This window comes from Lactuca saligna, chromosome 2 (assembly GCF_052625555.1).
Source record: "Lactuca saligna cultivar CGN05327 chromosome 2, ASM5262555v1, whole genome shotgun sequence".
Classification (NCBI taxonomy): Eukaryota; Viridiplantae; Streptophyta; class Magnoliopsida; order Asterales; family Asteraceae; genus Lactuca; species Lactuca saligna.
In genome coordinates, this window is record NC_136418.1 from 163,878,996 (window position 1) to 163,902,538 (window position 23,543).

The 23,543-nt window shown below is 35.2% G+C and overlaps 4 protein-coding genes across 10 annotated transcripts; all 4 read right to left on the reverse strand.

The window, feature by feature from the left end:
- Positions 1–826: 826 nt before the first annotated feature.
- Positions 827–1,887, reverse strand: LOC145032529 (anaerobic nitrite reductase AHB2-like). Its single transcript, XM_078981367.1, has 4 exons — positions 1,681–1,887; positions 1,462–1,576; positions 1,231–1,347; positions 827–1,141 (listed from the first exon to the last, which is right to left on the reverse strand). Exons 1-4 carry the CDS (start codon positions 1,773–1,775, stop codon positions 983–985), a joined length of 486 nt encoding a protein of 161 aa, XP_078837493.1. The 5' UTR covers positions 1,776–1,887; the 3' UTR covers positions 827–982.
- A 989-nt stretch (positions 1,888–2,876) lies between these two features.
- Positions 2,877–5,601, reverse strand: LOC145032530 (DNA binding protein). 4 transcript variants are annotated; one of them, XM_078981372.1, is made up of 4 exons: positions 5,443–5,601; positions 4,449–4,629; positions 3,602–4,268; positions 2,877–3,287 (listed from the first exon to the last, which is right to left on the reverse strand). In XM_078981372.1, the coding sequence occupies exons 2-4, from the start codon at positions 4,580–4,582 to the stop codon at positions 3,141–3,143; spliced, it is 948 nt and encodes a 315-aa protein (XP_078837498.1). In that variant the 5' UTR covers positions 4,583–4,629; positions 5,443–5,601; the 3' UTR covers positions 2,877–3,140. The 4 variants fall into 4 exon arrangements, with proteins under 4 accessions (XP_078837498.1, XP_078837495.1, XP_078837494.1 ...); XM_078981369.1 differs by having other exon boundaries at positions 4,449–4,634; positions 5,443–5,600; XM_078981368.1 differs by having other exon boundaries at positions 4,449–4,639; positions 5,443–5,600.
- A 4,459-nt stretch (positions 5,602–10,060) lies between these two features.
- Positions 10,061–13,182, reverse strand: SEX4 (dual specificity protein phosphatase (DsPTP1) family protein). Of its 4 annotated transcripts, XM_078981373.1 has the most exons (14): positions 13,051–13,182; positions 12,893–12,965; positions 12,753–12,797; positions 12,206–12,305; positions 12,008–12,084; positions 11,857–11,933; positions 11,684–11,764; positions 11,374–11,506; positions 11,203–11,262; positions 11,069–11,125; positions 10,777–10,872; positions 10,591–10,650; positions 10,406–10,513; positions 10,061–10,299 (listed from the first exon to the last, which is right to left on the reverse strand). In XM_078981373.1, the coding sequence occupies exons 1-14, from the start codon at positions 13,074–13,076 to the stop codon at positions 10,174–10,176; spliced, it is 1,119 nt and encodes a 372-aa protein (XP_078837499.1). In that variant the 5' UTR covers positions 13,077–13,182; the 3' UTR covers positions 10,061–10,173. The 4 variants fall into 4 exon arrangements, with proteins under 4 accessions (XP_078837499.1, XP_078837500.1, XP_078837502.1 ...); XM_078981374.1 differs by lacking the exons at positions 12,753–12,797; positions 12,893–12,965; positions 13,051–13,182 and having other exon boundaries at positions 12,008–12,071; positions 12,189–12,307; XM_078981376.1 differs by lacking the exons at positions 12,753–12,797; positions 12,893–12,965; positions 13,051–13,182 and having other exon boundaries at positions 12,008–12,071.
- Positions 13,183–14,559: 1,377 nt separating this feature from the next.
- Positions 14,560–18,035, reverse strand: LOC145032533 (ATPase GET3B-like). The gene is made up of 11 exons (XM_078981377.1): positions 17,720–18,035; positions 17,212–17,423; positions 17,040–17,102; positions 16,839–16,949; positions 16,460–16,534; positions 16,294–16,362; positions 16,137–16,202; positions 15,551–15,625; positions 15,330–15,428; positions 15,109–15,243; positions 14,560–15,021 (listed from the first exon to the last, which is right to left on the reverse strand). The coding sequence occupies exons 1-11, from the start codon at positions 17,907–17,909 to the stop codon at positions 14,884–14,886; spliced, it is 1,233 nt and encodes a 410-aa protein (XP_078837503.1). The 5' UTR covers positions 17,910–18,035; the 3' UTR covers positions 14,560–14,883.
- Positions 18,036–23,543: the final 5,508 nt, after the last annotated feature.

Sequence of the window (23,543 nt, forward strand, 5' to 3'; positions counted from 1 at the left end):
TAACTATCAATACTCAGCGACTAGATCCTCGGTCTACTTAACGTATTAGCATCACCTATTGAATGAGACTATAAAAGTCTCAATAGTGACGATCAAGTCTAGAAACAATAGGACTCCATAAATTAACACCACGATCTTATCATATTTGAACATAATAGAGTATATAAAGCAAAAATAACAACTTTGTAAGAACACCACGATCTACTAATTTCTTTTGTTGCAACAACTATCATGGTAGCTTCCAAGGTTTCTTATATTTTTAAAAAACATACTATTATATTTCAAATAGTACAAGTTATGTGTCCAATACTCTCTACATTGTAATAACCATCTCTACATAGACTAACAAACTTGAAAATTCTTAATGAATTCCACCATAGTACAGACATGGACATTAATTGTATACATTGATGTATCGTGTGGCTGAATTTTGAGATCATATGATCAGATTGCACCACTTTGCAAACTAAAATTATAATAATATTCCAATATTTAAATTTTAGTCTAAAGAGACAAACTTACCCCATTCCGATCTGGGCCATATGGCTTCAATCATTCTGGCCTTCAGCCAACTCCTCCGTTATTTTGTTAGACAACTAAAAATCTAAAATGACATTAACCTACAAAAAAATGGGTTAACCCAAACCCGATTTGTTCATGTCCCTACCCGAGAACATAGCATAATAGGTCTTATATCACAGATGACAGATGTGTGTGTGTGTGTCTATATATATATATATATATATATATATATATATATATATATATATATATATATATATATATATATATATAGAGAGAGAGAGAGAGAGAAGACGGATAGATATTATTATTGATTCAAGATATTCTTATTGATTGAAGATGAAAAAGACAGTGTACAAATCAAAATTTTATAGGTCTTATATCACATATACGTACGAATAGCTCCCTATATAATTTTGCACTTTATTGGAAGACCATCAATAAATATATCCGTCAGTATTCAAAGTTGAGTTTGAGTTTGTGCAGCCTCTTGCTTCATTTCAGTTTTAATGGCAGCAGCCAAGTGATCATAAGCTTCACGCCAGGCACTCTTCATTTCCTCACTGCATTTTTCTCCCATTGCCTTCTCCACTGTTCTTATCAAAGCCTCCTTCACCACCTTCATTCATTCATTAAAAAATAAAAAACTTGGTTTAATTTAATTTATTTAATCAAAACTCGCACTTCTTAAAACATTTAATAAATTACCTCAAAGTGAGGATCAACTATTCCTTTCTGAAGATGAACTGATCCCAAATACTTGAGTGAAGAACCAGAAACCACAACTTCACCTTTCTCCCTCAGTTGAATTGCTGACTCACATACCTTTCATCACACATGTACATATAATAAGCAATCGTGATACATGTATGTATAGAAAACAAAGGTAACAATGGGGAAAATATACATATAGATCGATGTAGTATAAGTATAACTCACCATCTTGAATACTTTAACAGCATGGGATTTGAGCTTGGGGTTATTTTGGGGAATTTCATTCGTGTCTTTCAGAAATGAAAACAACCCTTTTGCTTCCGGGGCTATCTCCAATATCCTGTATGTTACGATTTTATCATTTTATTTCATACATACTTTATTAAAATATTACAAATAGAAAAATTTTGTTGATGCAGATTTTATGAAAACAATCAAACATACATGGCATAAAGATGGAGACTAAGAGCAGGAATGTCTTCCTTCATCACCTCCCATGATTCCTTCACCAATGCTTCTTGCTTCTCACTAAAACCCATATCTCTCTTTTCTCTTGTTGTATCACCTTCTAACACACACTGTATATCTATCTATGATCTATCTTATGTATGTATATATACTGTATACACATATAAAAGATCTTACATTGTTGATAATATGGCAATCATATCCTTAGGGATAACGATGTAAATTGAACTCAATGTGTAAAACATCGGGCGGCATGAGTGGTTTTACCCTTGGACTTCATTAAGGGGCGTTGTGGCTTAACAAGTGGTTGCATATATATGACCATAGGTCAATATAATATTTAATAAATGCAAATGGTGCACTTCCAATAAAAAATGGTTATCTGTTATACCATATTCATATTCTTTTAATTCTATTCTAATAAATAAATAAAATTTTTGTTATATGTCATTCTTATTTATTTTATAATATGTTATTTTATGGTTATTTTAAATTAATTTTTTTTTTACATATCATTTTATTAAATTCCATATAGTATGTAAATATAATAACCATAATAAATATATATCAATTTCATTAATGTAACTTTCTGTTTCAATAATTCAAAATTCTTGTTTATTTTTCTATTTTTCTATTTCGAAATTAAAACCCAATTATTATTATTTATTTTTTTGTTTATTTATTTAAATTATTTCTTTAAATTTAAAAGATAAATAAACATTTCAATTTCAATAATTCAATATTTTTTTCATTTTTCTATAAATTCAAAGTCTTAAATGTTTAGACTTTTATACTATTTAACTTCTTTTTAGAATAAATCAATGTAGTACTCGAATGTCACAACTAGTAATTAATATCTTAGTTGTTCACTAAAACCACCTTCAAAGGTAGACGTGTTGTGTTTTGTTTTGTTTTGTTTTTGAACGAAAAAGATGGTCATGACTGGTGCACTTGTGGAAAACTACTTCTATCCGAAATTTAATAAAATGACCATTTTGTCCACAAATAGTAAATCGTGCATACGTTTCTATTACTTTTTTTGAAATAAAGCCAAACTGCTTACATTTTCATGCTAAGGACATGATTCGCAAGTCAAATAAGGATACTCTTTCTAACAAAAATAAAAAATCACGCTATATCTTCGCGAGTTTTTGGCATGAACAAACAAAACATTTCCAAATATTTTCAATAATAAACGGATGATGCCAAAAGCCATTACAGATTTTTCACAAAGAAAATAAATATTACAATACATATTTATTTGTCGCCCCACAACCAAAAATGGAAGTTTGCCTCCTGTCTTCTATTACTAATACGCACATTAATAACCAAACTTGCAACCTTAATAACTTTCTTTGAAAGAAACATATCAAAATTATTTTCTTTCAACCCCAATTAAATCCATATTATATATGAGCAAACCTGAAGTTGACTATTTATTCAGACCATAACTTCATGAATGCAGCAAAGAATGTTTTGGTGAATGACACAATCGGATTAGTTTCTTGCCTCTCTGGTTTCTTTATTACTGCTGCTTCCCATGATTCATTGCTTAAAGAACCATGTTTAGGGATACTGGATGCCTGTCAAAGTGGCAAATAATATTACATTCAAGAGGGCTAAATGCAAGAAATAGCGATGTACTTTCATTTATGGTGTAGTTTATAGCATCGTACTTCCATTTCTTTCTACTATTTACAGCACTATACTTCCAAAAAAAAGTACAATGCTATAGTAAAGAGGAATACAAGTAGAATGCTATAATAAACAAATCCAATTAAAGTATGTTGCAATTTCTTAGATTTATGTTAAACTAGAACTACAATTTTATCGTTAGTTTAAAATAAACCATTAATTATGGGAGTTAAGTGGTATAAAAAGTTTCAAAAGAACTCACTTTGTCTTCAGCAGGCAATGTTTCCTCAAATTTAACATCTTCGATTGCATCATGAACAAATCTTTCATCATTACCACCACCCACTACCTCTTCCTCACTTGTTTTCTCATCAATGTTATAAACCATGCTAGAAACAGGTCTCAATGGAAAAGTCTCTACCACTACATCTTCTGACAAATGATGTACTTTAACTTCTTCTGTTTCATCTTTTTGTCCTTTCGTAGCCTGTTCCATAACCAATTCTGAATGCACTGGTTCTTCAACTTCACTATCCAAATTTCCATTATTATATCTTGGATCTTCAAATTCTTCATTTTTCATTGTTGTATGAGTACTCCCATTAACAATAATATCATCATCAAGATTCCATCTTTGTAGTTCAGAGATCTTTCTTGAACTCAAAACTTTTTCCCGTCTTAGCTCATACTCTTTAAGTAGTGTTTGGTTGTCTTTTGGATCAAATGAAATGGAACCCAGTTGATTGTTTTCCAAGAAGCTGTCTAGATTCTCCATGTTCTCCTCACTTGGAGGCAATTTAGGTGGGGCCAGGACTCGATTCTCCTGAATTAGCTCACGGAAAACTTCACGCACTGTGTAGTAGGACCCACCAACTTCCTTGCGTGTGAGACGTAGTGATGGGAAATTTCCATTATTTGACCCCTGATATCTGTAAGTTAGCATATTGTAAAAATCATGAAAATTAAGAACTATATATCTTAAACAACATTGAAGAAAGAAATAATTAATTACTTGTGAAACTTGGAAGCAGATTGTGAAAGCAATAGCTCTGATGATATTACTTAAAGACATGGAAAAGAAGAAGGAGAATAAAATGGAATGAAATTACCTCTTTATAAAAGCTTCCACCATTTCTTTTCTTTCCTCTTTTGAGCGTCTTTTTGATCTTTTCCCTCCTGCTGAGTCATTGGATTTTGCTAGGGCAAAGGTTTGCCTAATGAAACCTCCTTTGATAACTTGCATTCAGGTGAGGGAAGAGTTCACCAATAATGACAGCTACTCACAAAACTCTACACTAAACTTGATTGACATAGAAAGGTGTTCAATATCATCTCATATCACTATATCTAAACAAAAAGGAGCAAATTATTAAGTATGACATGTAACCCTCAAAGTCAAACAAAAGAGCAAGAAGTTAACCATGGTTTAGGGTTTAGATGTTAATTAAGTCTGAAACAACCCTAACAAATTCAATTTCCTTTGATAGCACTCCAGTAGAGACATATCTCGACTCTTGAAAGCCCATTTGCAGAAACAGAACCCAAAAAAATCGGCATGTATTTATTTGATTGGTAACCTATTGCTTATGTGATGCATATACAAGTACTTGTAACAACTAACGACTATCCTTATAGTTTTCAAAAGGTCAATAAGTTTGTATCAGGTCTCACAGTTAGGATTTCAAACAATCGAAAATATATCTCTTCACAACTAAAGGCGTCCAATTTCACTCAAATCAACTGAAATTGTAGTTCAATCGTCGAAAATGAGATTTCTTTTAGCCTCGGTCTTCTTTTCTCTTTTGAGCCAGGTTCTTAAGACAGGGCAGGAAATCGGCTTTACTGAATGTCTGTTTTCCCGCCTATGTTGTATGCAAAATCACCAAGCGACATTCATTTTACATCATTAAGAATAAACAAGAACAGTCCAACCTAAGCAACTCCAAAAACAAGATAGAATCTAAACGCTCTCATCCAAGAAACTTACTCCTAATTAGGGGACGTACGTATGAGATTCAATGATCCAGGCAAAAATTAAAGATAATCATCAGATCGATGTAAAATAGGAGAACGAAAATGCGAACGGACATATATAGAAGTTACCTGTTTGTCGTATGTGAAGGATTGGAAGTCGTAGATGAAAGGGTTTAAGCAATGCCAATGCCAAGGAGGAAGTGTGAAAACCTACACAGCAGTTCCGGACAGTGGACTGTCTGAAAACTGTTTTGACTTTTGACTATAAATAGAAGGAAGGGAGTGTTGGTTCACCTAGTGCTTTTAAACGATGAAATTGTTGAAGATATTGAAAATGAAGCGTTGCTAATAAAATGTTTTTATCGAATGCGTTGTCATTCTTTATAGAAAGCTAATAATAAAAAAAAAAAAAAAAAATGAAGTATAGTTCGCAAAAATCAAATAAAATTGAAATGCACTTTCTAGATGTAACTTTAGAAATAAAATATAAGTACTAATAATTATTAAAACTAATATCGATAGATTTTTATGATATTTTTGTTCGGTTAATATATATCTCTAATAATAATAATAATAACAATAATAATAATAGCAACAAAAAATACAAATAATTATAAATATTTATAATAATAAAAACAATACTATAATAGTCATAATGTTTGAACCTTGACATTGCTCAAGGCTTGGATCAATGTTTCGGAAAAGCTGGAAATTAGCAAAGACGCCGGTCATTTTGGAAGCGGATTCTTGAAAGTTCAAAAAAAAATCCGACAATAACTCGTTCAAAATGAATTTTTTTTCATACGGCGATATGAGACATTATGAAAGATCACCTGAAATGGGCATCGTCCTTCTAATGGGTGATCTTGTCCAATCATCGAAAAAGGCCTAGACATTGGAATCAAACACATACACAATCTTTTCTGATGCTTAATTTTCGGGGAACCTTAACAAAGATGATGAGAACTGTCACTTTGAAAAATAGGCGCAAAATGGAGGCTTTCAAAATGAAATTTCTTAACTTAGCAATTTTAGAAGATAAGATGTCGAGGACAAAAAACTGTAACGAACATAGGTAAAGGAGTTCAAGAAGAAAAAAAGTTGTGCGTCACGAAGGAGGCAATAAAATGCATCATTGAGGAGAAGTTTTGCATGATGCTGTTCGTAATTAGATATCCAATGTTTTTTTATAGAACCAATCCAATCCAATCATCTATTGGATATTGGATATTATCAACCGATCCAATGCAATTAACCTTGGCCAACCGAACCGATACAATTAAACATTGGACAGGATCAGTTTTATCCATTGGACATTTACTTCAGAGTTAAACCATGTAAAGGGTAATGAATTTGTATATTATGTAGCGTAGATTACAATCCTATATATATGTTAGATAGTTACATTTAGATACCCTCTAATATAAACACTATCAATAAACTATCTAAACATATGTCTAACATTCCCCCGCAAGATGGAACGACCTGCAGCTTGGACCGTAAAAAGAGAAATCTTTGAGAGGATAAAGGCTTAGTGAACACATCAGCAATCTGATCATTGGTAGATATAAATTGGACTTTTAATTGACCTCAGACAACTTGTTCACGAACAAAAGGAAAATCTACTTCAACATGTTTTATTTGGGCATGAAAAACCAGATTTGCAAAGAGATATGTGGCTCCAAGGTTGTCACATCATAGCGTGGGAGAGAATTTTGTAGAAACTCCCAGTTCATGTAGGAGAGCCCTTAGCCAAAGCAACTCAGCAACAGTGTCTGCAAGAGCCTTATACTCAGACTCCGTAGAGGACCTTGAAACAGTTCGTTGTTTGCGAGCATTCCAGGATATCAAGTTGGACCCCAAATAGATAGCAAACCCTCCCGTGGAACGCCGATCGACCGGGAAGCCAGCCCAATCAGAATCAGAGAAGGCGGTAATTTTTGAGCTATCAGTACGTTGCCAGCAACTATCAGTGAAGGCTTGAAGAGAGGAGTCCGAGTTGTGACGAAGAAATAAACCAAAATTAGCAGTGCCTTTGAGATAGGGCAATATCCTTTTGACAACAGACCAGTGATTCTCAGTGGGAGCATGCATGAACTGACATACCTTATTGACAACAAAGGCAATGTCAGGTCTAGAAAATGTAACATACTGAAGTGCTCCAACAGTTTGTCGATAGGCAACAGGGTTGGAGAGGTATGGACTATCATCGGGAGTCAAGATCTGAGTATTACTCATGAGAGATGATATTGGCTTACAATATGTTAGACCGGAGCGTTGAAGTATGTCCAAAATATACTTGTGTTGGGACAAAAGAATGTCATGTCCATGGGGAACAACTTCAATACCCAAGAAATAATGAAGTTTGCCAAGATCTTTGATGGCAAAGGTAGATCCCAGTTGATGAATGATTTGATCGATAGCCTTAGTGTCATTACCTGTGACAATAATATCATCCACGTAAACAATAACATAAACAATAACACGGCCTGTCTTGAGAATGAAGTGAGAGGGATCGGTTTTGGATCCTAAAAATCCAAGACGATGAAGAGTCGTCGACAGTCGAGTGAACCAAGCACGTGGGGCTTGCTTGAGTCCATAAAGAGATTTGTGAAGAAGGCATACATGATCAGGCTTGCGAGGATCAACAAAACCTGGTGGCTATCGGATATTAACTGTTTCATTGAGATCACCGTGCAAGAATGCGTTTTGGACATCCAACTGTCGTAAGGGCCATTTGTTTGTCATGGCTAGGGAAAGAATCACTCGAATAGTAGTGGCTTTGATTACCGGACTAAAAGTCTTGTGGTAGTCAACGCCCGGTTGTTGTTTGAACCCCTTAGCGACAAGCCGTGCTTTGTAGCGAGAAACTTTTCCCTGTGAATCTTTATTTAATTTGTACACCCATTTGCATTCAGTTATATTGGAATTGTGCACAGGAGGAACAAGCGACCAGGTTCCATTTTTTTGAAGTGTCTGGAATTCATCAAGCATCGCTTTACGCCATTCGGGAAACTTGTTGGCAACAGAAAACGAAGTGGGTTCGGTAAGAGGGGAGGAAGGTACAGTGGCAGTGTATGCAGATGGGCTGTAAGGGGTTTTGCGCTTGGGATTTTGGTGAAGGTTAGAAGGCCGAGAGTGTAGGGGTAGGGGTGAGGCTGGGGTGGGGTGGGGTGGGGTGGGGATGGGGCTGGTGGAGGGGAGGTGGTAAGGTAGGAGATGTAGGTGTACGAGTGTCGTTTTCATTGGTAGTGGGTGCTTCGGGATATAGCTCTGGTGTGCTTGCAGCATGAGTGGGAAAAGTGGAGACATAAATGGGTGATGTATTGGGGTTGGATGGTGATGGTGAAGGAGAGTGAAAAGGAAAGACCTCTTCATTGAAGTGGACATGACGGACGATGTAAATGCGGTCCGTGACAGGGTCAAAGCATCGATACCCATGATGAAGACGACTATATCCCATGAAAACACATGGAGTGGAGCGAAAATCCATTTTGTGTCGATTATATGGTCAGAGGTGTGGGAAGCATTGACAATCGAAAACCCGAAAGAATGAGTAATCGGGTTTTCTATTGAAAACATGCTGAAAAGGTGACTTGTTTGAAGAGATACGGGATGGTAGACGATTAATGAGATAGATAGAAGTTTCAAAGGAAAAATACCAAAAACGTTGTGGAAGATACAAACAAAATACAATAACAATCAATAGTGTTAAAATATAAATTTCAAATATTCAATACAAACAAAATACGATAACAATCAATAGTTTTAAAAATTAGCTCCAAGTTCCAATCAAAATACATAAAATATAAATTTCAAATATTCAATACAAACAAATACAATAACAATCAATAGTATTAAAAATTAGTTCCAAGTTCCAACCAAAATACAATAACAATATGAAGTTGGATATACACTTACAGGATAATTAGATTATAAGTGGATAATAGTTACATAATAGTTGGATGATAATTAGATATATATGTATTAATAATTGGATAATAGTTGGATGATAATTGGATATATCAAATTTAATGATAACTGGATATCGGATAACAATTGGATTGAGTTGATTCGGGTTGGGATTGGATCTAGATGGTCATCCAAGAACAGGCCAATCCAAAATCAATTTGGATGTTGAAATTTTCAAACCAATTCAATCCAATCACGCCAATGAGGTCTTGACGGAGGCACATTCTAGTTTTCCCCTCCTAGTGGTTTTTGGGGGAATGGTGTCAAGTTCTGTGTCCAAAGGAGTGAAGCCTTAATGGAAACTGAGTTGCTAAGGATGTTGTTGGTATCTCTTCGGAGAGGGATCGACCCTGGGTTCGTTGGGTGTTATGGCATACTGTCCTGTCCTATCAGATGTCACTGTCCGGTGCACTAAACTGCCGTTCAAAAAAATCCAATCTAATTATAATCGGATATCCAATGTATGTTGGTCGGTTTGAACTAGATCAGTTTTTATATGTAAACCCCTAGATGCAGGAAAGATGAATGGATAAAGATATGTAGTTATTTTGAGTTGCACGATCATTTGACTAGAACGACATTGAATATGGTACTAGGGTGAATAATCTCAACTGGTTCACAAAAGGAAGTAGCTGTTAGACGGACAAAGGAGAGAGGAAGGCAAAAAAATAGTACTCTCCCATGTGCAATGCATATGTGGCCTTACGGACTCTTTTTAACGCTGTCCAACTCAAGGACCAAAAATGTAATGAAACTATTCTTTAGGGACCACCAATGCAACAAAGCAAACATATGATATCACAATCTTATATATACATGTGATTATACAAAAAACAAGTAGACAAACCATGAAGTGATTCACAATGCTAGATGTGGATATACGGTTGATTACTCGTCATCCGGATACTCATCCAAAACCCTTTTTATCGTCTCTCTCTCACTGTCCGTTAGATCAAAATCATCATCCCCCAATCTTGTCCATAAATCTACACTCTCTGGATCATTACCCACTACCTGCATCAGTAGTAAATATAATTGAAATAACAATGATGCTATCAGTATTTTATTGGCCTATAAACATAAACTATAAATATACATATATATTATATATAGCTTGTACCTGGATATAGTTGTTGACATGGCCATCCTTGTTAACAGGAGCAAGCGATTCGTATTTATTGGTCATCCATTCACCGTCAACTATGTACTTGTACTCATAACGACCCTCCTATTCAATCATAAGGGCATATATGTCATTCTTAGGCATCCAAATATGTATAATTAAGAAAGGAGCTAGAGAATTACAAGCAAATCCCTATGAAGGATCCATGAACCGTTTTTCTCCTCATATTTTAATGGAATTCTCTGCAATGAAACGATAAATCCATCAATACATACATACATATATATATATATATATATATATATATATATATATATATATATATATATGTTGAAAAAATTTACAATATCTAACAATTTATGACCCACCTGACCCCATCCAACATCAAGTCCAGCTATTTCTACTGAAGAACAATTATCACCATTCCATGTCAGCGTGACTGATCTTGTTTTTAGGCCTGTAAGCTTTAAACAAATATATATATATATATATATATATATATATATATATATATATATATATATATATATTCTCACTTTAAGAATAATTAAAGTAAAACACATGTTTTTATTCATGTACTTAATTTTCATCAAGGGTAGCTTCACTTTTTTATATGCTTATTTACTTATTCACAAAGCATATGATTGAAGAACTTCTCACAATGTCAGCAGTTGCACTTTTTATAGCATCCACATTTGGGAAACATTTACGTTTACTCTGCACAGAAAGGAGAAGAGTGACTTGCATAAGCATAAAAGTTTACAACAAAATGAAAATTATCAGTCATAAATTACCAGGAGTAGACTGAGTGCTTCATTGAGCTTATACCCTTGAACCCAGAACATGTATGCCAACTATCATATGAGTAGAAACCACATCAATAATTTCATCATTATAATATATAAGTAATGCAAAAGCAAGTAAAAGGGCATAAATGTAACTTAAGATAAGATTTTTCAGCATACAGCAGTTGCAGGAGCTCTTCCAAGTCCAGCTGTGCAATGTATGTAAGTTACTCCACCATTTTGATTAACAGCTTTGTACAATTTGCTCACCACAGCAGGAAGACGCAACCTCAAATCAGTGGCATCAAAATCTCTGCTCCATAATATAATATTTGTGGTTAGTGGTTTCGCACTTAATCTAGACAGCTGTTTCCTTTCGACTTAATTTGTTTTTGTAATGCAAGGGTAAAATGGTCATTCATTTTCATTTAGACAGTTTATTCAGTCTAGAAAAACAGACCTTATGTATATAAGAGGCCAAAGGAGTTACCTTATTTCAGCACGTAGGTGTTGAATGTCATCGAATGTGCTGGCATATTCACGAATGGCATTGATGTCCACACTAAAATATCTGGTGAACAGGTTAGATGGAAAACAGGGAAAGCTGTTAATTTCTGTGCTTTTGTGTTTAAAGGATTAATGATTAAATGTTTTTATGGATACTCGAGATCTGAGTCTTGCTGCAAGCAGTATACAGTTTTGACTTTAATACTCCGAAGCTTGTCAACATCTGCAGGAGTCTGATTGTGTAAAGTACAGGTCAGAATTCTGAATGTGTAAAGTACATCTGAAGGTGTCTGAATGTGTAAATTACCTGTAGACATGATCCGACAATTAAGTCTGGACGAATGAAGCTGTAATTCATTCCAAGCTCATGCCTGTAAGTCAAAACTGAAATTAATATATTAGCAACCTAGGCATTATAGAAATCCACAGATACCACTGGACCAAAAGGGAAAAGGCCACTTGGTATTGAGTTTAGATATAAAACTTACATAATCAGTATACTCACCAGCACCCATTGCTTCTGTCATGTTTGTACTGTAAACATCAGATTTCTCCTCTTCTTTGGCACCATGTATGTTGGTACTAGGTGTAGGACTAGAAGTTGCCTACACAATCAAACATAGTTGATGACACATGAGAGAAACATATTTGATGGTTTTCATCAACGATATAAAATTCTAGCTGATAATTGCAGCTTAGAGTGACATAATATTTCCTTAATGATCAATGCGATGGTATGACAGGGAAAACAGAATCAGTGGTTTAGAAATTCATAATCATCGAAAGCATATCACATAAAAAAAATTAAGCATATAGAAAACATCCCTCTACAGAACAAAAATCCAACTCTGCAACAGATGTTGGATCAATGTTAGAAAGATGAGATGTTATAAGAGACTAAGAGTTCAAAATCACAATTACGTGGGAGATGTTAGTTTTTTCAAGGCTCACTAAAGCAGTCAAGTCAGAGGTAGTCCTTAACCTTCCACAAGATTCAACATAAACAATAAACGCACAAAGTGAACAAAAAAATACGCAATCAAATTAATTACCTTTACTAAACAACTTCCTCGAAGATCAATAGCGTTCACCAATCCCTGCTCGTGACGAAAAACACACACACGCACACCAAATCACACGCTTTGAAACACATATATACACATAATGCTCGCAATTGGATCAACGAGTTTACCTTCATATTGACAAAGCTCGGATAAATTGAAGCTTTACATTTGAAGCTACGTAAAGGCAAAGCTGAATAGGATCTGGTAGAATTAAAACTCAACCGATCATGGTGAATTCAACACAAATTTAGCAAAACCTCGAGGAAAATGAGAAATTGAAACGAACCTTGAAAGATTTGTAAGGCAATTCATCTTATTATTACGTATGAATCATAAACAACTGAATGTGATGAGAGATTCTTTCAGTTCGCTTGGAGGAGAGAGAACGATACTGTTGAATATATGCTTTTTAGATTTTATAGAGGTTGGATTCCTGGTACCAAAAAGGGGTCGCCTTTTCAAAGATTCTCCGAAATGCCATTCACTTTCCCTCTCTTATTCACCGATACACACGTGTTTCACGTGTCATGTCAAAATCGAACTGGTCCTTCATCCAACATGATACGAAAATCTTAGGAAATTTTAGTGAATAAAAAGTTGAGTCGCCATAAATTAATTTAGGTTGATACAAAGTTTAACTCGTTAGATCTCAAATATAAAACATTTTGATAATTTTGAAAGTTAAAACTTAAAACTCTAATTTATTTGGGTCGTTCTTTATTAATAATCATTTTCTTTCTTTCTGCACCATCTTTCACACACCTACTAACTCCTATTGTAGCGAACTTTCATGACAACATGGAGTTGTGGTAATAACAAATAGTACCAATAATCATTTTCCTTACGATGGTATCTATTGTTTTTCCCTTGTGCATGTATGTATAATGTTATCTATAGCAAGTGTCATGAGAATGTTAGACTAGCCAAACTTTTGACTGGTTAATACATAGCCTTCAATACAAGTGTTTCTTTATGTTACGTTGGGGAAAATGGTGATTTAGGATGTGTTGATGATGAAAAGAACGATTTTGTTTGGATAATTATCATATCGTGGTTTCACTTTCTTTGAAAACTATTTGCACCGGTTCAACAAATATTTTCATATGATCATCTAATAACAAATTACTTTTTTTGTTTCTAAGGCACAAGAGAGAAAACACTAATTGGAATCGTATTATGAATCATTATCCAATCCGTGAGAGCCAAAAAAAAATGGAATATCACATACAACAAAATATTCGCCATCAACCTCACTTTATATAAGTGTGCATTCTGCTCACTTTGATCCCCTTCGTATACATATAAATACCAAATACACCAAAAATGACAAATGACATAAAAATCACCTAACATGTTACCACATAGATATACGTATAACAAATTTGTCGAGCCACACATCAGATAGCTAGAGAGTGTCTCATTCACCTTTAATATATGCTTAAATGTACCATCTCCCCTCAACAACTCTTTTAGAAACAAATCTAGAATTTCACATTTCTTATACCAATCTATTTTACCGATTTAACTAACAAAAAAGCTCATTTGTAGATATCGCACATATGGTAACATAGTAACACGTGTAAAAAAAAAGCTATCGCCTTATTTATAACAAAATTGATTGATTTAATATTCCATAATATTCCAAAGGTTTCTTGCATAGTGATATTAACATTGCACCCTTTGGGTTAACTTTAGACCATTATCTCCACAAAAAGGCTATCCGGCCAACAGGTTGAACTAATCAAAGCAAGCCGGGTTAAGCACATGGAAGGAAGATGAAATTGGTCAATAAACATACATCAAATAGCAATTTAATAGAGTAAATTTCAGTCTAAATATACTATTTACCACTGTTGCAGTGTATTTAATCCTTCGGAAAAAAAAAAAAAAAACGCCATAGTAGTTTAACTAGAGCTAATTCTTCCTTTTCTATATATGTGTCTTGCCTTGTAACCAAAAATGTGACTTAAAACTCATCTTCCACAAGATATCTTGTAGCAGTCAGTTGTTGCCATGACTTACAATTTACATGATATAATAAGAACTGAGGATGGGACCCACCAAATTTATATTATCATGTTGATGAGGCTTGATGATAGATAGATAGATAGATGTAGTTTCATTTCCAAATCATGTCCCCTAAGAATTGAAGAGCTGGGACGCCTCTAATTTCCACATCAACAAGAGGCGCCTGTACCAGAAGCAAACTAGACAGCTCTGGATCACTTCTGATCATGTCAATTGCACGTGTCTGGTCCTGAAATATCAAACATATATTTACAATATTAAATTACACGAAATTATAATATTTACAAGAAAAGAGAATATGAGAAAAATATCTTACCTTCCTTTTCATAGCACAAAACTTGCAGTCAGAAGCAGATGGGGGAAGAATTTGATTAACAATAAGTCTTTTAACAGGAACATTTTCCTTTGTAAGTGAAGCACGCAGTCTCGATGACTCATTGATTGCCATCACCTTAAATAAATTAATAAAATATATATCTTGTATTAAAATTGAAAGTTAAAACAAAAAAAATTGTAGATGTTTCTAGAAGGTATTACCGTTGGAATCGTGACTATAACAAATTCTGTTGAATTGGTGTCACGAAAAAGCTCGCGTACTTTAACCATTCTCTCACGTAGTTTCTCTAGTTTATCAGACTACATGAGAGAGAGAAAAAAAAAAAAAAACAGAAAAATGGCTGGTTATCATTGCTCTAGTCTAATTAAATACACATTTCATTACAAATCTTATTATATTATTTAATATTTATAGTGCTTACAGCATCTTCACGAGTTTCTTCTTGCCCAAATACATTTTTGATGGCTGAAGTAGCTGATGATATTTTTTGTCTAAGCTGCAAGTAACATGCAAAATTAAACATAAAAGTTATTGCCAGGTTATACTATATGAAAGTATAAAGGCTACAGATTTTGAAGTAAAGAAGTGGATAAAATTGCAACAATTTCATTTTTCAGGATGAGTTATAAAAGTTGCAACTACTTTCTTGAAATTTTGAGAGTTAAAAGAGCAACAATATTGTTGTATTTTGTTGATTTTTAACGAATATATTGTGCAAATGGTTTAGCATTGTTCTATTAAACTAAAATGTTGACAAGACTGACTGAGAAAGTGACAATGCTTTTAACTTAGATGACTTAAGAGGGACACCTTTTTAAACTATAGCAACTAGTCTAGGTATGTTTTAAATAAGTTAATATAATGATTTGGCTACATTGGGTTTCTTTATTGGTATTGGATGGTGTATTAGTTTTTTTCTTGGTTAAAAGTTCTCATAATTACTAAACATAAAAGTGCCTTGTAATAATATAATAGAAAATCCAAATTTTCCAAGTTTAGAAATTTACCTTCAATATCTTCCCAATTGATGCATCCAAAAAATCAGGCAATGACAAAAGCCGAAGAGTATGCCCCTGTTACCACATCTTATTATGTTCAGAAAATTACCCTCAACACAAAAGAATAATAATTAAAAAAATTAAAAAGTACAATTGTCTCCCTTACCGTGGGTGCCGTATCAAAAACTATACGTGTAAACATGTTATATTCTTGTGATTCAAGAAATTGAATAACCTGCCAAAAGATTTACACAATCAACAAGACATTTTAAAAAAGGGAGAACATATTTGCTACAAAGTCAAAATATACAAACCCTAATATTAATTATTACCTTGGAAATAGCAATAGCTTCATCTAAACCAGGAGGAGGTGTATCCAATAGCTCCCCTAGCTTCAGCTCTCCTAACTTTGTTGATCAACAATCATAAAATAAATAACACAAAATCAAATACTTTGAAAAAATAAGTACTCCAAAACAAAGTATGCACAAAAAGAGGCTCAAAACAAAGGACATGGACAATGTAACTCAAAAATAGAGATGGTATAATGCTTTAGTAAGAAAAAAAAATACGTTGTTGTAAATTTGTAATAGAAAGAAGTGTAAGTAAGATGCTATAATAGATAAATAAAAGAAAGTGTGTTGCTTTTTCTTGAAATTGATCTTTAACTAAACAATGGAAGCTTAAAAAAGATTTGGTTAGGTGTTTTACTTGGTCAGCAAGCATTCCAAGACCCATGCCATCCATGAAATCTTTGACTCCAGTTCCACCATTCTTCTTGCTTACATCACGAAACTCTTCTCTTGCTTTTTCAGGATTTATCTGCCACAAGTTTACAACTATCAATAAAAGGCATAAAAATCAATATGAAATAAGAAGAAATGTCAAAGCAAATGACTTTCTCCATCAAACCTCAAGGGCAAAGAGAGGAGAAAGAGGTCCTTCAACAGGTACAAGTGTCCCACCAGTCAGATCCTATAAACCACATATAAATAGAAAATCAAAATGTGTTGTTTTGCTTTTACTATAAGAGAAAACAGATTGTTTTAGTTAAACAATTGGGAACAGAAAACATAAGGATTACCTGAGCGAAGGAATCACTTAAAGAATGTGCAGGATCTGTTGAAACGACGAGAGTTGGATGACCATTATTTGCGAATTTTACAGCAAGTGAAGCAGCACAACTCGTTTTACCAACACCACCTTTCCCGCCTAACATGTAATACTTTCTTTGAGTCCCAGAAACCATTTCATCAAACTCGGCTGTGGTTTCAACAGGAGCTACAGCTGATTTAACTGCAATGAATCAAAGATGTTCGTATTTTAACTTTAGTAACTAGCCTGAAACCACTGCAATTCACATATAAAATTATAGACTACAAAGATTCGTCCAGCTTCAAGAGGATCGAAAACCCTCGTCGGAGATAGTGAGGAGATAATCTTAAAATTGACACAAATGCGAAACCATCGAAACACGATACCCGAAAAAAAATAATCAAAATTACCCTCAAATTGGAAAACAAAACCAAAATTAACGAAGGAACAGATGAAATTGGCAAGACAAACGCATATGGGTCTCGAATAAAGCGCACCTTTAAGTTTTCTTGGTTGTCTTCTTTTCGAAGAAAGGGAGAGAAGACTAGAACTGAAGATTGCGTCGAGTTTATATGGATTGAAAGGGGTTGGATAAGAGATAAACGCTGTTCTTGATACCGATGCAAAGCGGTTCGTTGAAGGATAAGAAGACATTGAAGTAGTCGCATAATAAGATGTTGCTGCCATTTTTGCTTCGTTTCTTGTGGGAAATCTTGAAGGGAGTTGAAGTAGGTATGGTTTTGATACGAGAATTTGGCAGAGTTAATGCACTGGTTAGATAACTTGCAGCCGTTGGACGCTTGGAGCCTTGGAGGCGACCCAATAGGTATTTTTCACAAAAATTCTGAATTTAACATTTTTACGTTAGAGTAATTTTGAAAGTGAACGCAGTTTTTACCCCAAAAAGATTCATTTGTGTGGTAAAGTGTTGGGACTTGTTTTCCTTTCGTCTTTTTTTTTTTTCATTATTATATTATTGAATCACCAAAACCCTCACGATCGGTTATCACTTATTTTGTCGGTTTTCTTTTTTTTTAAACGTTTAATTACGAATGACATGTCATATTATGTGGACTTAGAACACATTTCATCATCGCTTCTCTTTCTCCTTAAACTTAGGGTTCATAGTGAAATTGAAGACAGCAATTCATGTTGGTGATTTTTTTTATTGGAAAGGGAACTTCTTTAATGAGGGTTTTCAGGCCAGCTTTTGTGCACTGACTAATCGTCCGCTGCAACCATGAAACTTTGTCTCATGCCCTGGAGTTACTACATGCAAACCTGCATGGCCACAAGGGCTGAGTGGCGCCAAGATTTGAACACGGATCAATAGGTTATTCACCATATCCTCCACATGCATTACCAAGTCACCACAATCCAGGTTGTTTCATGTTGGTGATTTTAGTGTCACCATGTTATTTTATGTAATTTGAACTAATATGTGAGCGAATGGGTTTCATAATTTGTACTCTAATATATGTACGGATTTGTGCAGAGTGCATGCATGTATAAGATCGAATTAAAAGCCGGAGCGACGACAAGTCGGGGGGGTCCGGAGGTAGCATCCTTGGGTTCGGGGTTTCCAAAAGGGGTGCGCCCCTTTGGCGGGGTCCAAGGGGACCATAGTGAGAAATTAAAATTCTTGAGGGTGATTATGGTAAAAACGAAATTCGTTAATTTTGGAAACCCTAAATCCTCATTAAAAATATGGATTTCTCTGACTTGCTTCCAAAGCAACCCATGACGGCCAACCCTAAAAAAAATCTTAATCTTGTTTATTATATAAACGACTCTTCTCTTTGAGAAGAAAAAACACGGAAATTATTAGCTCTCTTTTTCTTCAAACAACCAGAGAATCCTTCTAGCAATCTGGCTTACGATTTATGTGTCTGTAATTGTCACACCCCCAAACCAAAACGGCGGAAACATTCGGGGGCGGAGGACGTCATGTACAGTATCACAACAATTGAATAATAGCAATCAAAGCAACAACCATTGTATTAATATTATCTAGTTTTACATTGTGTACAAAACATTTAATGATTAACATTGAACTATCGCAAAAGATAAGACGTAAAGCTACTATGCTCGGTCTTTGTAGCGCCCGAGAGGGTACCTGTCTACTAGTTATCCTGAGAATACAAGTGGTTTGAAAAGTGTCAACATTAAAGTTGGTGAGTTCATAAGCATTTTTTTTTTAAAAGAATGTTCTCCGTTCTTTTAAAATGTTAATGTTTTCCTCCAAAAAATATTATTTTTTCTGATGTGATGAATGATAAGTAAGGTGACTTGTAAATAAAAGTTGGATCTTTTGTAAATACGTTTCTAGTTGCACCTGCTCTACTGTAAACCATTGTTTTCGATAAGTAATCACCTTTTTGTTTTCAGAAAGTTAAATCGTAATCTGTTTATTTGTAAAAGAATGACGTTGATCCTGGAAAATCCTATATTTTCCATATAAAACGAGTTGAAATGTTAAATATTCCAAGATTGAAAGATTCAAGTATAATTACCATACTTAATTTATTTGCAAAGTGGTCTTACACCCTAAGACCAAAGTGTTTGTATGTTGATGTGTGTTAAGTTTGTATACTTGTTGTTTCGTTACTCGATAAAACTGCTTTGATGTATGTTCCCCAAAGTTGTAAATACAATTCTAGAAAATGATACGCTATATTGGTACGTGTCGATATGACCCGTATCTTTTCCTCCTATGATTACTTAGTGCATACGAATTATATATAATCAATATCGAACGAACAGTCGATTGAGTGATTATGCCCTACGTCCACAACCAAACAAGGAACAAGAAGTGAAACGGACAACACCCATTCCACTGCCTATCGAATATTATCCGTATATAACCCTGACGTATAAACCAAGAATCCTATAATTTACAATAAAAGCCTTTTTGATCCTACTGGTTTGTAAAGTACTTTGTTGTAGTTTTATAATTAAATAAAACTATGGATGTCAAAAAGTCTCGTGGGACCCCAATCCCGTGGGGGCCCCGTCTCGTATGGGGGCATATGTTGAAAAAAATCGGGGACGGGGGCGGGGGCGGGGGTTGGTAGTCCCGTCCCGAAACCCCGTGGGGGCCCCGTTAATAAATTAAATAAATTGACATATATTAATTATATAAATATAATAAACAATAAAATGATTTTTACATACAAAAATTCAACAAAAAAACATGTTTTTAAGTTGTCTGTAACATGTAAGATTATGTTATAAATATCTATTTGTTACCCAAAAAATAGTTTCTTTTAGCCCAAACAAGAACCTCTTTTAACCCAAATAATATAGCCCAAAATCAATCAGGGTCGGAGGAATGGGGGTTAGAAGTAGAATTCGGGGGCGGGGGTGGAAAGGATGGAGATTTCGGGGGCGGGGGAACGGGAAAATTTTGGGGGCGGGGGCGGGGGGCGGGAGATGCAATCCCTATCCCGTATGCCCCCGTTGACATCCCTAAATAAAATTAAGCGAAGTTTGTTTGTACATTCATACATTAATCGTATTAATGATACCAAATTGTGAGTTCTCATAACCATACTAATACGAAGGATGGCCTGACACGACGTTCTTTACGCGTCGGAATCGTTAATGACATTTGTCACCCCAGGCTTGCCGGCCTAATTGTAGCTAACAGTTAAGGTGCGGAATTGTCAGTCTCGTATAGATCTATACACAAACTCACGCTCTCCCTCTAAAAGACTCTGGTTATTAAGGTCAAGATTTTTGTTGGCACTTAAATAAGTGCTTGAAGACGTTATCTCACAAATCTATATCGACGGTTATGTGTAGAATAAAGAAAAACCTTTTTGTAAATAACATGTAACTTTGTAAAATAGTTTGTTCGTTCCATAAACTATATCTATTATTGTTTATAAGTTTGTTTTTCCATGATATAATCTGAGTTTGTAAAATGGTTCCCTTGTTTCATAAATTATACTTAGTATAGTTTCTAAATTCATTTTCATGGTAAAAACTGGATTTGAAAAACAGTTTCGGTTGATGTAAAAATATTACGACTTATGATATTCTGTAGTTTAACCGCAATGATGTTCGAAGTATTTAGTAACTTCATATTCAAATGCATGTTAATGGTACGAAAATATAATAAACAAAATTATATTTTTAGACACAAGGTTACTTGTGTTTTACTTGTATTCCCCCTCCCTAAAAACAATGAAAAAGCTTGGAAAAATATTGGGGTTTCAACTCACCTCGTAAGTGTGTGCTCGGTTGAGTTGCAAAGTGCTAATGGTGATCATCGGATTAGAATACGCGACTGTAGTCGTATCCTAAAAATAATCATGCAAATTCATCATATTTAAATTAATAAGATATTAATTTAAATAATAAATTGAATAATGTTGTAAATAATAATTAAAGTGTTAGACAACACTTTAATTATGTAATAAAAAATATTTGTTGTAACATTCCGTTCAAAGTAGAATAATTAAATGATAAACCCGGAACCCCGAGAAGTAATTTTACTATTATTTTATATTATTATTTCCCAAAATCAAATAATAACTAGTGGGATGTTGGTTTCGGGGTGACAAATGATATACTTTTGATTTCCGGTGGTTAAAAGTGTAAGTCCGGGACTTTTTTGTAAGGATTTTAGAAGGAGGGTGTAATGGGTAACTTTTGGACTCATTCTGGAAGGATTTATGAGAACTTGTGTATGAAGGGTAAATTATGGACTTCATTTGAGAATGATTTGTATACGAGGGGTTGTTTTGTAACTGTTGGACTTATATTGAAAGGATTTTATGGACTTAGGGGCCAAATGGTAATTTTGGGACTTAATATGAAAGGAAATTGAGAATGAGGGATCAATTTTGTCAAATATGGATCGTAGTTTAATGGAGCGGGTATATAACTGCTCTATTGCATCTAAACCCTAACCCTAATACAACTCCAGCCATCACCTTTCTCTCTACCCTTAACCTCCAGCCGCCACTCTCATTGTTGTTATGTCCGGTTGCCGCTTCCTTGCCAACCGGTGTCACCAATTGATCTTCTTCTACTTATAGCTCCGCTGTCAGATGTTATTTGTAACCAAAGAAAAACCACAAACGCTGACACTGTGGTCGTGGGACGACCAGTCGGATTAGCTATTGATGGCTTCGTCACTGTTGTCGCCGCCATGCGTTTATTCCGTCGTGAAGTTGTTGCCCGTCTCACGATGCTACGTTCCAGCCACAATTGTCGCCGCTCACCACTGCTGTTAGGTGTGGGTATGTATGCTTCAACCAGTGTATCGCAAGCATGGGGTTTTTTTGAGTTGCTGATTATGATATGGATGCTCGATGGGCAGAAAAACTTGAAGATAAACCACCATGACCGCCGCCCATGGTGGCTGCCGCCGATGACAAAGTTGTTATTGATGTTGCCCGCTTTATTGTGTCATCATCGCCGCTAGGAGGGTGGTTGGGTTCCTTTTACAAGCAGAAGATGTGTGGGTGTGTTCTATTGTTAGTGTGTGTGTCGTGTGTGTGTGTGGTTGTCTTGGCCGAAATCGCAAGAGGGTCACCACCACTACCGTGAGGTGGTGGCTGCCACCATCTATCACAACCGGCCACCACAAGGGTGGTTGTGTGTGTGTGTGTGTTTCATCAGAAAGGCATCTTGGTGTAGCAAAAGGTTCCGTGGTCCGTGTAGAAGGTTGTTTTCTCCTCATCTTCTTTGTTCATTAAAATCTAGTGGTACCCCTTGTATGCGTCCAAAAAGCACTTTAGCTTAAATCCTTGTAATGATTCCACTTTCTGATCAATCTCCGGGAGAGGGTAACAATCTTTAGGGCACGCCTTATTTAAGTCCGAAAAGTCTATGCACATACGCCACGACCCGTCTTGCTTGCGGACCATGATCGGGTTCGCGATCCATGTTGGAAATATTGCTTCTCGCACTATCTCGGCTTCTGCCAGTTTGGCTACTTCTGCATTGATTGCCCTATTACGGTCTCTTCCCTAAATTCTCTTTTTTTGTTTAACCTCTTTTGCGCCTGGCTTAATTACGAGTTTATGCTCGATGACCTTCCTTTCTACTCCCACCATATCCGTAGGATTCCATGCAAACACATGCTTGTATTGTTTAAGCAAGTCGACCAGCGCTCTTCTTGTGTGGCTTGGGAGATCGCATCCAATGCTGACTGGCTGGTTAGGGTATCTTTCGTTGATCACTTCCTTCCCTTTCACGGGGTCGTTTTTGGGCCTCGTGGTCTCCTTGGTTATTTCTGCCGGCTTCATAACTGTATAGCATTGCAATTCTTTAGGTGGAGTGGCCAACACCGTAGCCGCGCCCGTTGGG

Bases quoted from the DNA above. Each gene is read 5' to 3' on its own strand.
- LOC145032533 (XM_078981377.1), bottom strand. From the start codon at position 17,909: ATGGCAGCAACATCTTATTATGCGACTACTTCAATGTCTTCTTATCCT. The intron at 16,363-16,459 runs GTAATAATTAAT...ATCTTTTGGCAG, and splicing joins AAGCTATTGCTATTTCCAAG to GTTATTCAATTTCTTGAATC. The intron at 15,429-15,550 runs GTAAGCACTATA...TCTCTCATGTAG, and splicing joins AAGAAACTCGTGAAGATGCT to TCTGATAAACTAGAGAAACT.
- SEX4 (XM_078981373.1), bottom strand. From the start codon at position 13,076: ATGAATTGCCTTACAAATCTTTCAAG. The intron at 12,085-12,205 runs GTGAGTATACTG...TATTAATTTCAG, and splicing joins GACAGAAGCAATGGGTGCTG to TTTTGACTTACAGGCATGAG. The intron at 11,507-11,683 runs GTAACTCCTTTG...ATTATGGAGCAG, and splicing joins CACCTACGTGCTGAAATAAG to AGATTTTGATGCCACTGATT.
- LOC145032529 (XM_078981367.1), bottom strand. From the start codon at position 1,775: ATGGGTTTTAGTGAGAAGCAAGAAGCATTGGTGAAGGAATCATGGGAG. The intron at 1,577-1,680 runs GTATGTTTGATT...CGTAACATACAG, and splicing joins AGTCTCCATCTTTATGCCAT to GATATTGGAGATAGCCCCGG. The intron at 1,348-1,461 runs GTGAGTTATACT...GTGTGATGAAAG, and splicing joins CTGTTAAAGTATTCAAGATG to GTATGTGAGTCAGCAATTCA.
- LOC145032530 (XM_078981372.1), bottom strand. From the start codon at position 4,582: ATGCAAGTTATCAAAGGAGGTTTCATTAGGCAAACCTTTGCCCTAGCA. The intron at 4,269-4,448 runs GTAATTTCATTC...GCTAACTTACAG, and splicing joins GTGGAAGCTTTTATAAAGAG to ATATCAGGGGTCAAATAATG. The intron at 3,288-3,601 runs GTGAGTTCTTTT...CCACTTTGACAG, and splicing joins CATTGCCTGCTGAAGACAAA to GCATCCAGTATCCCTAAACA.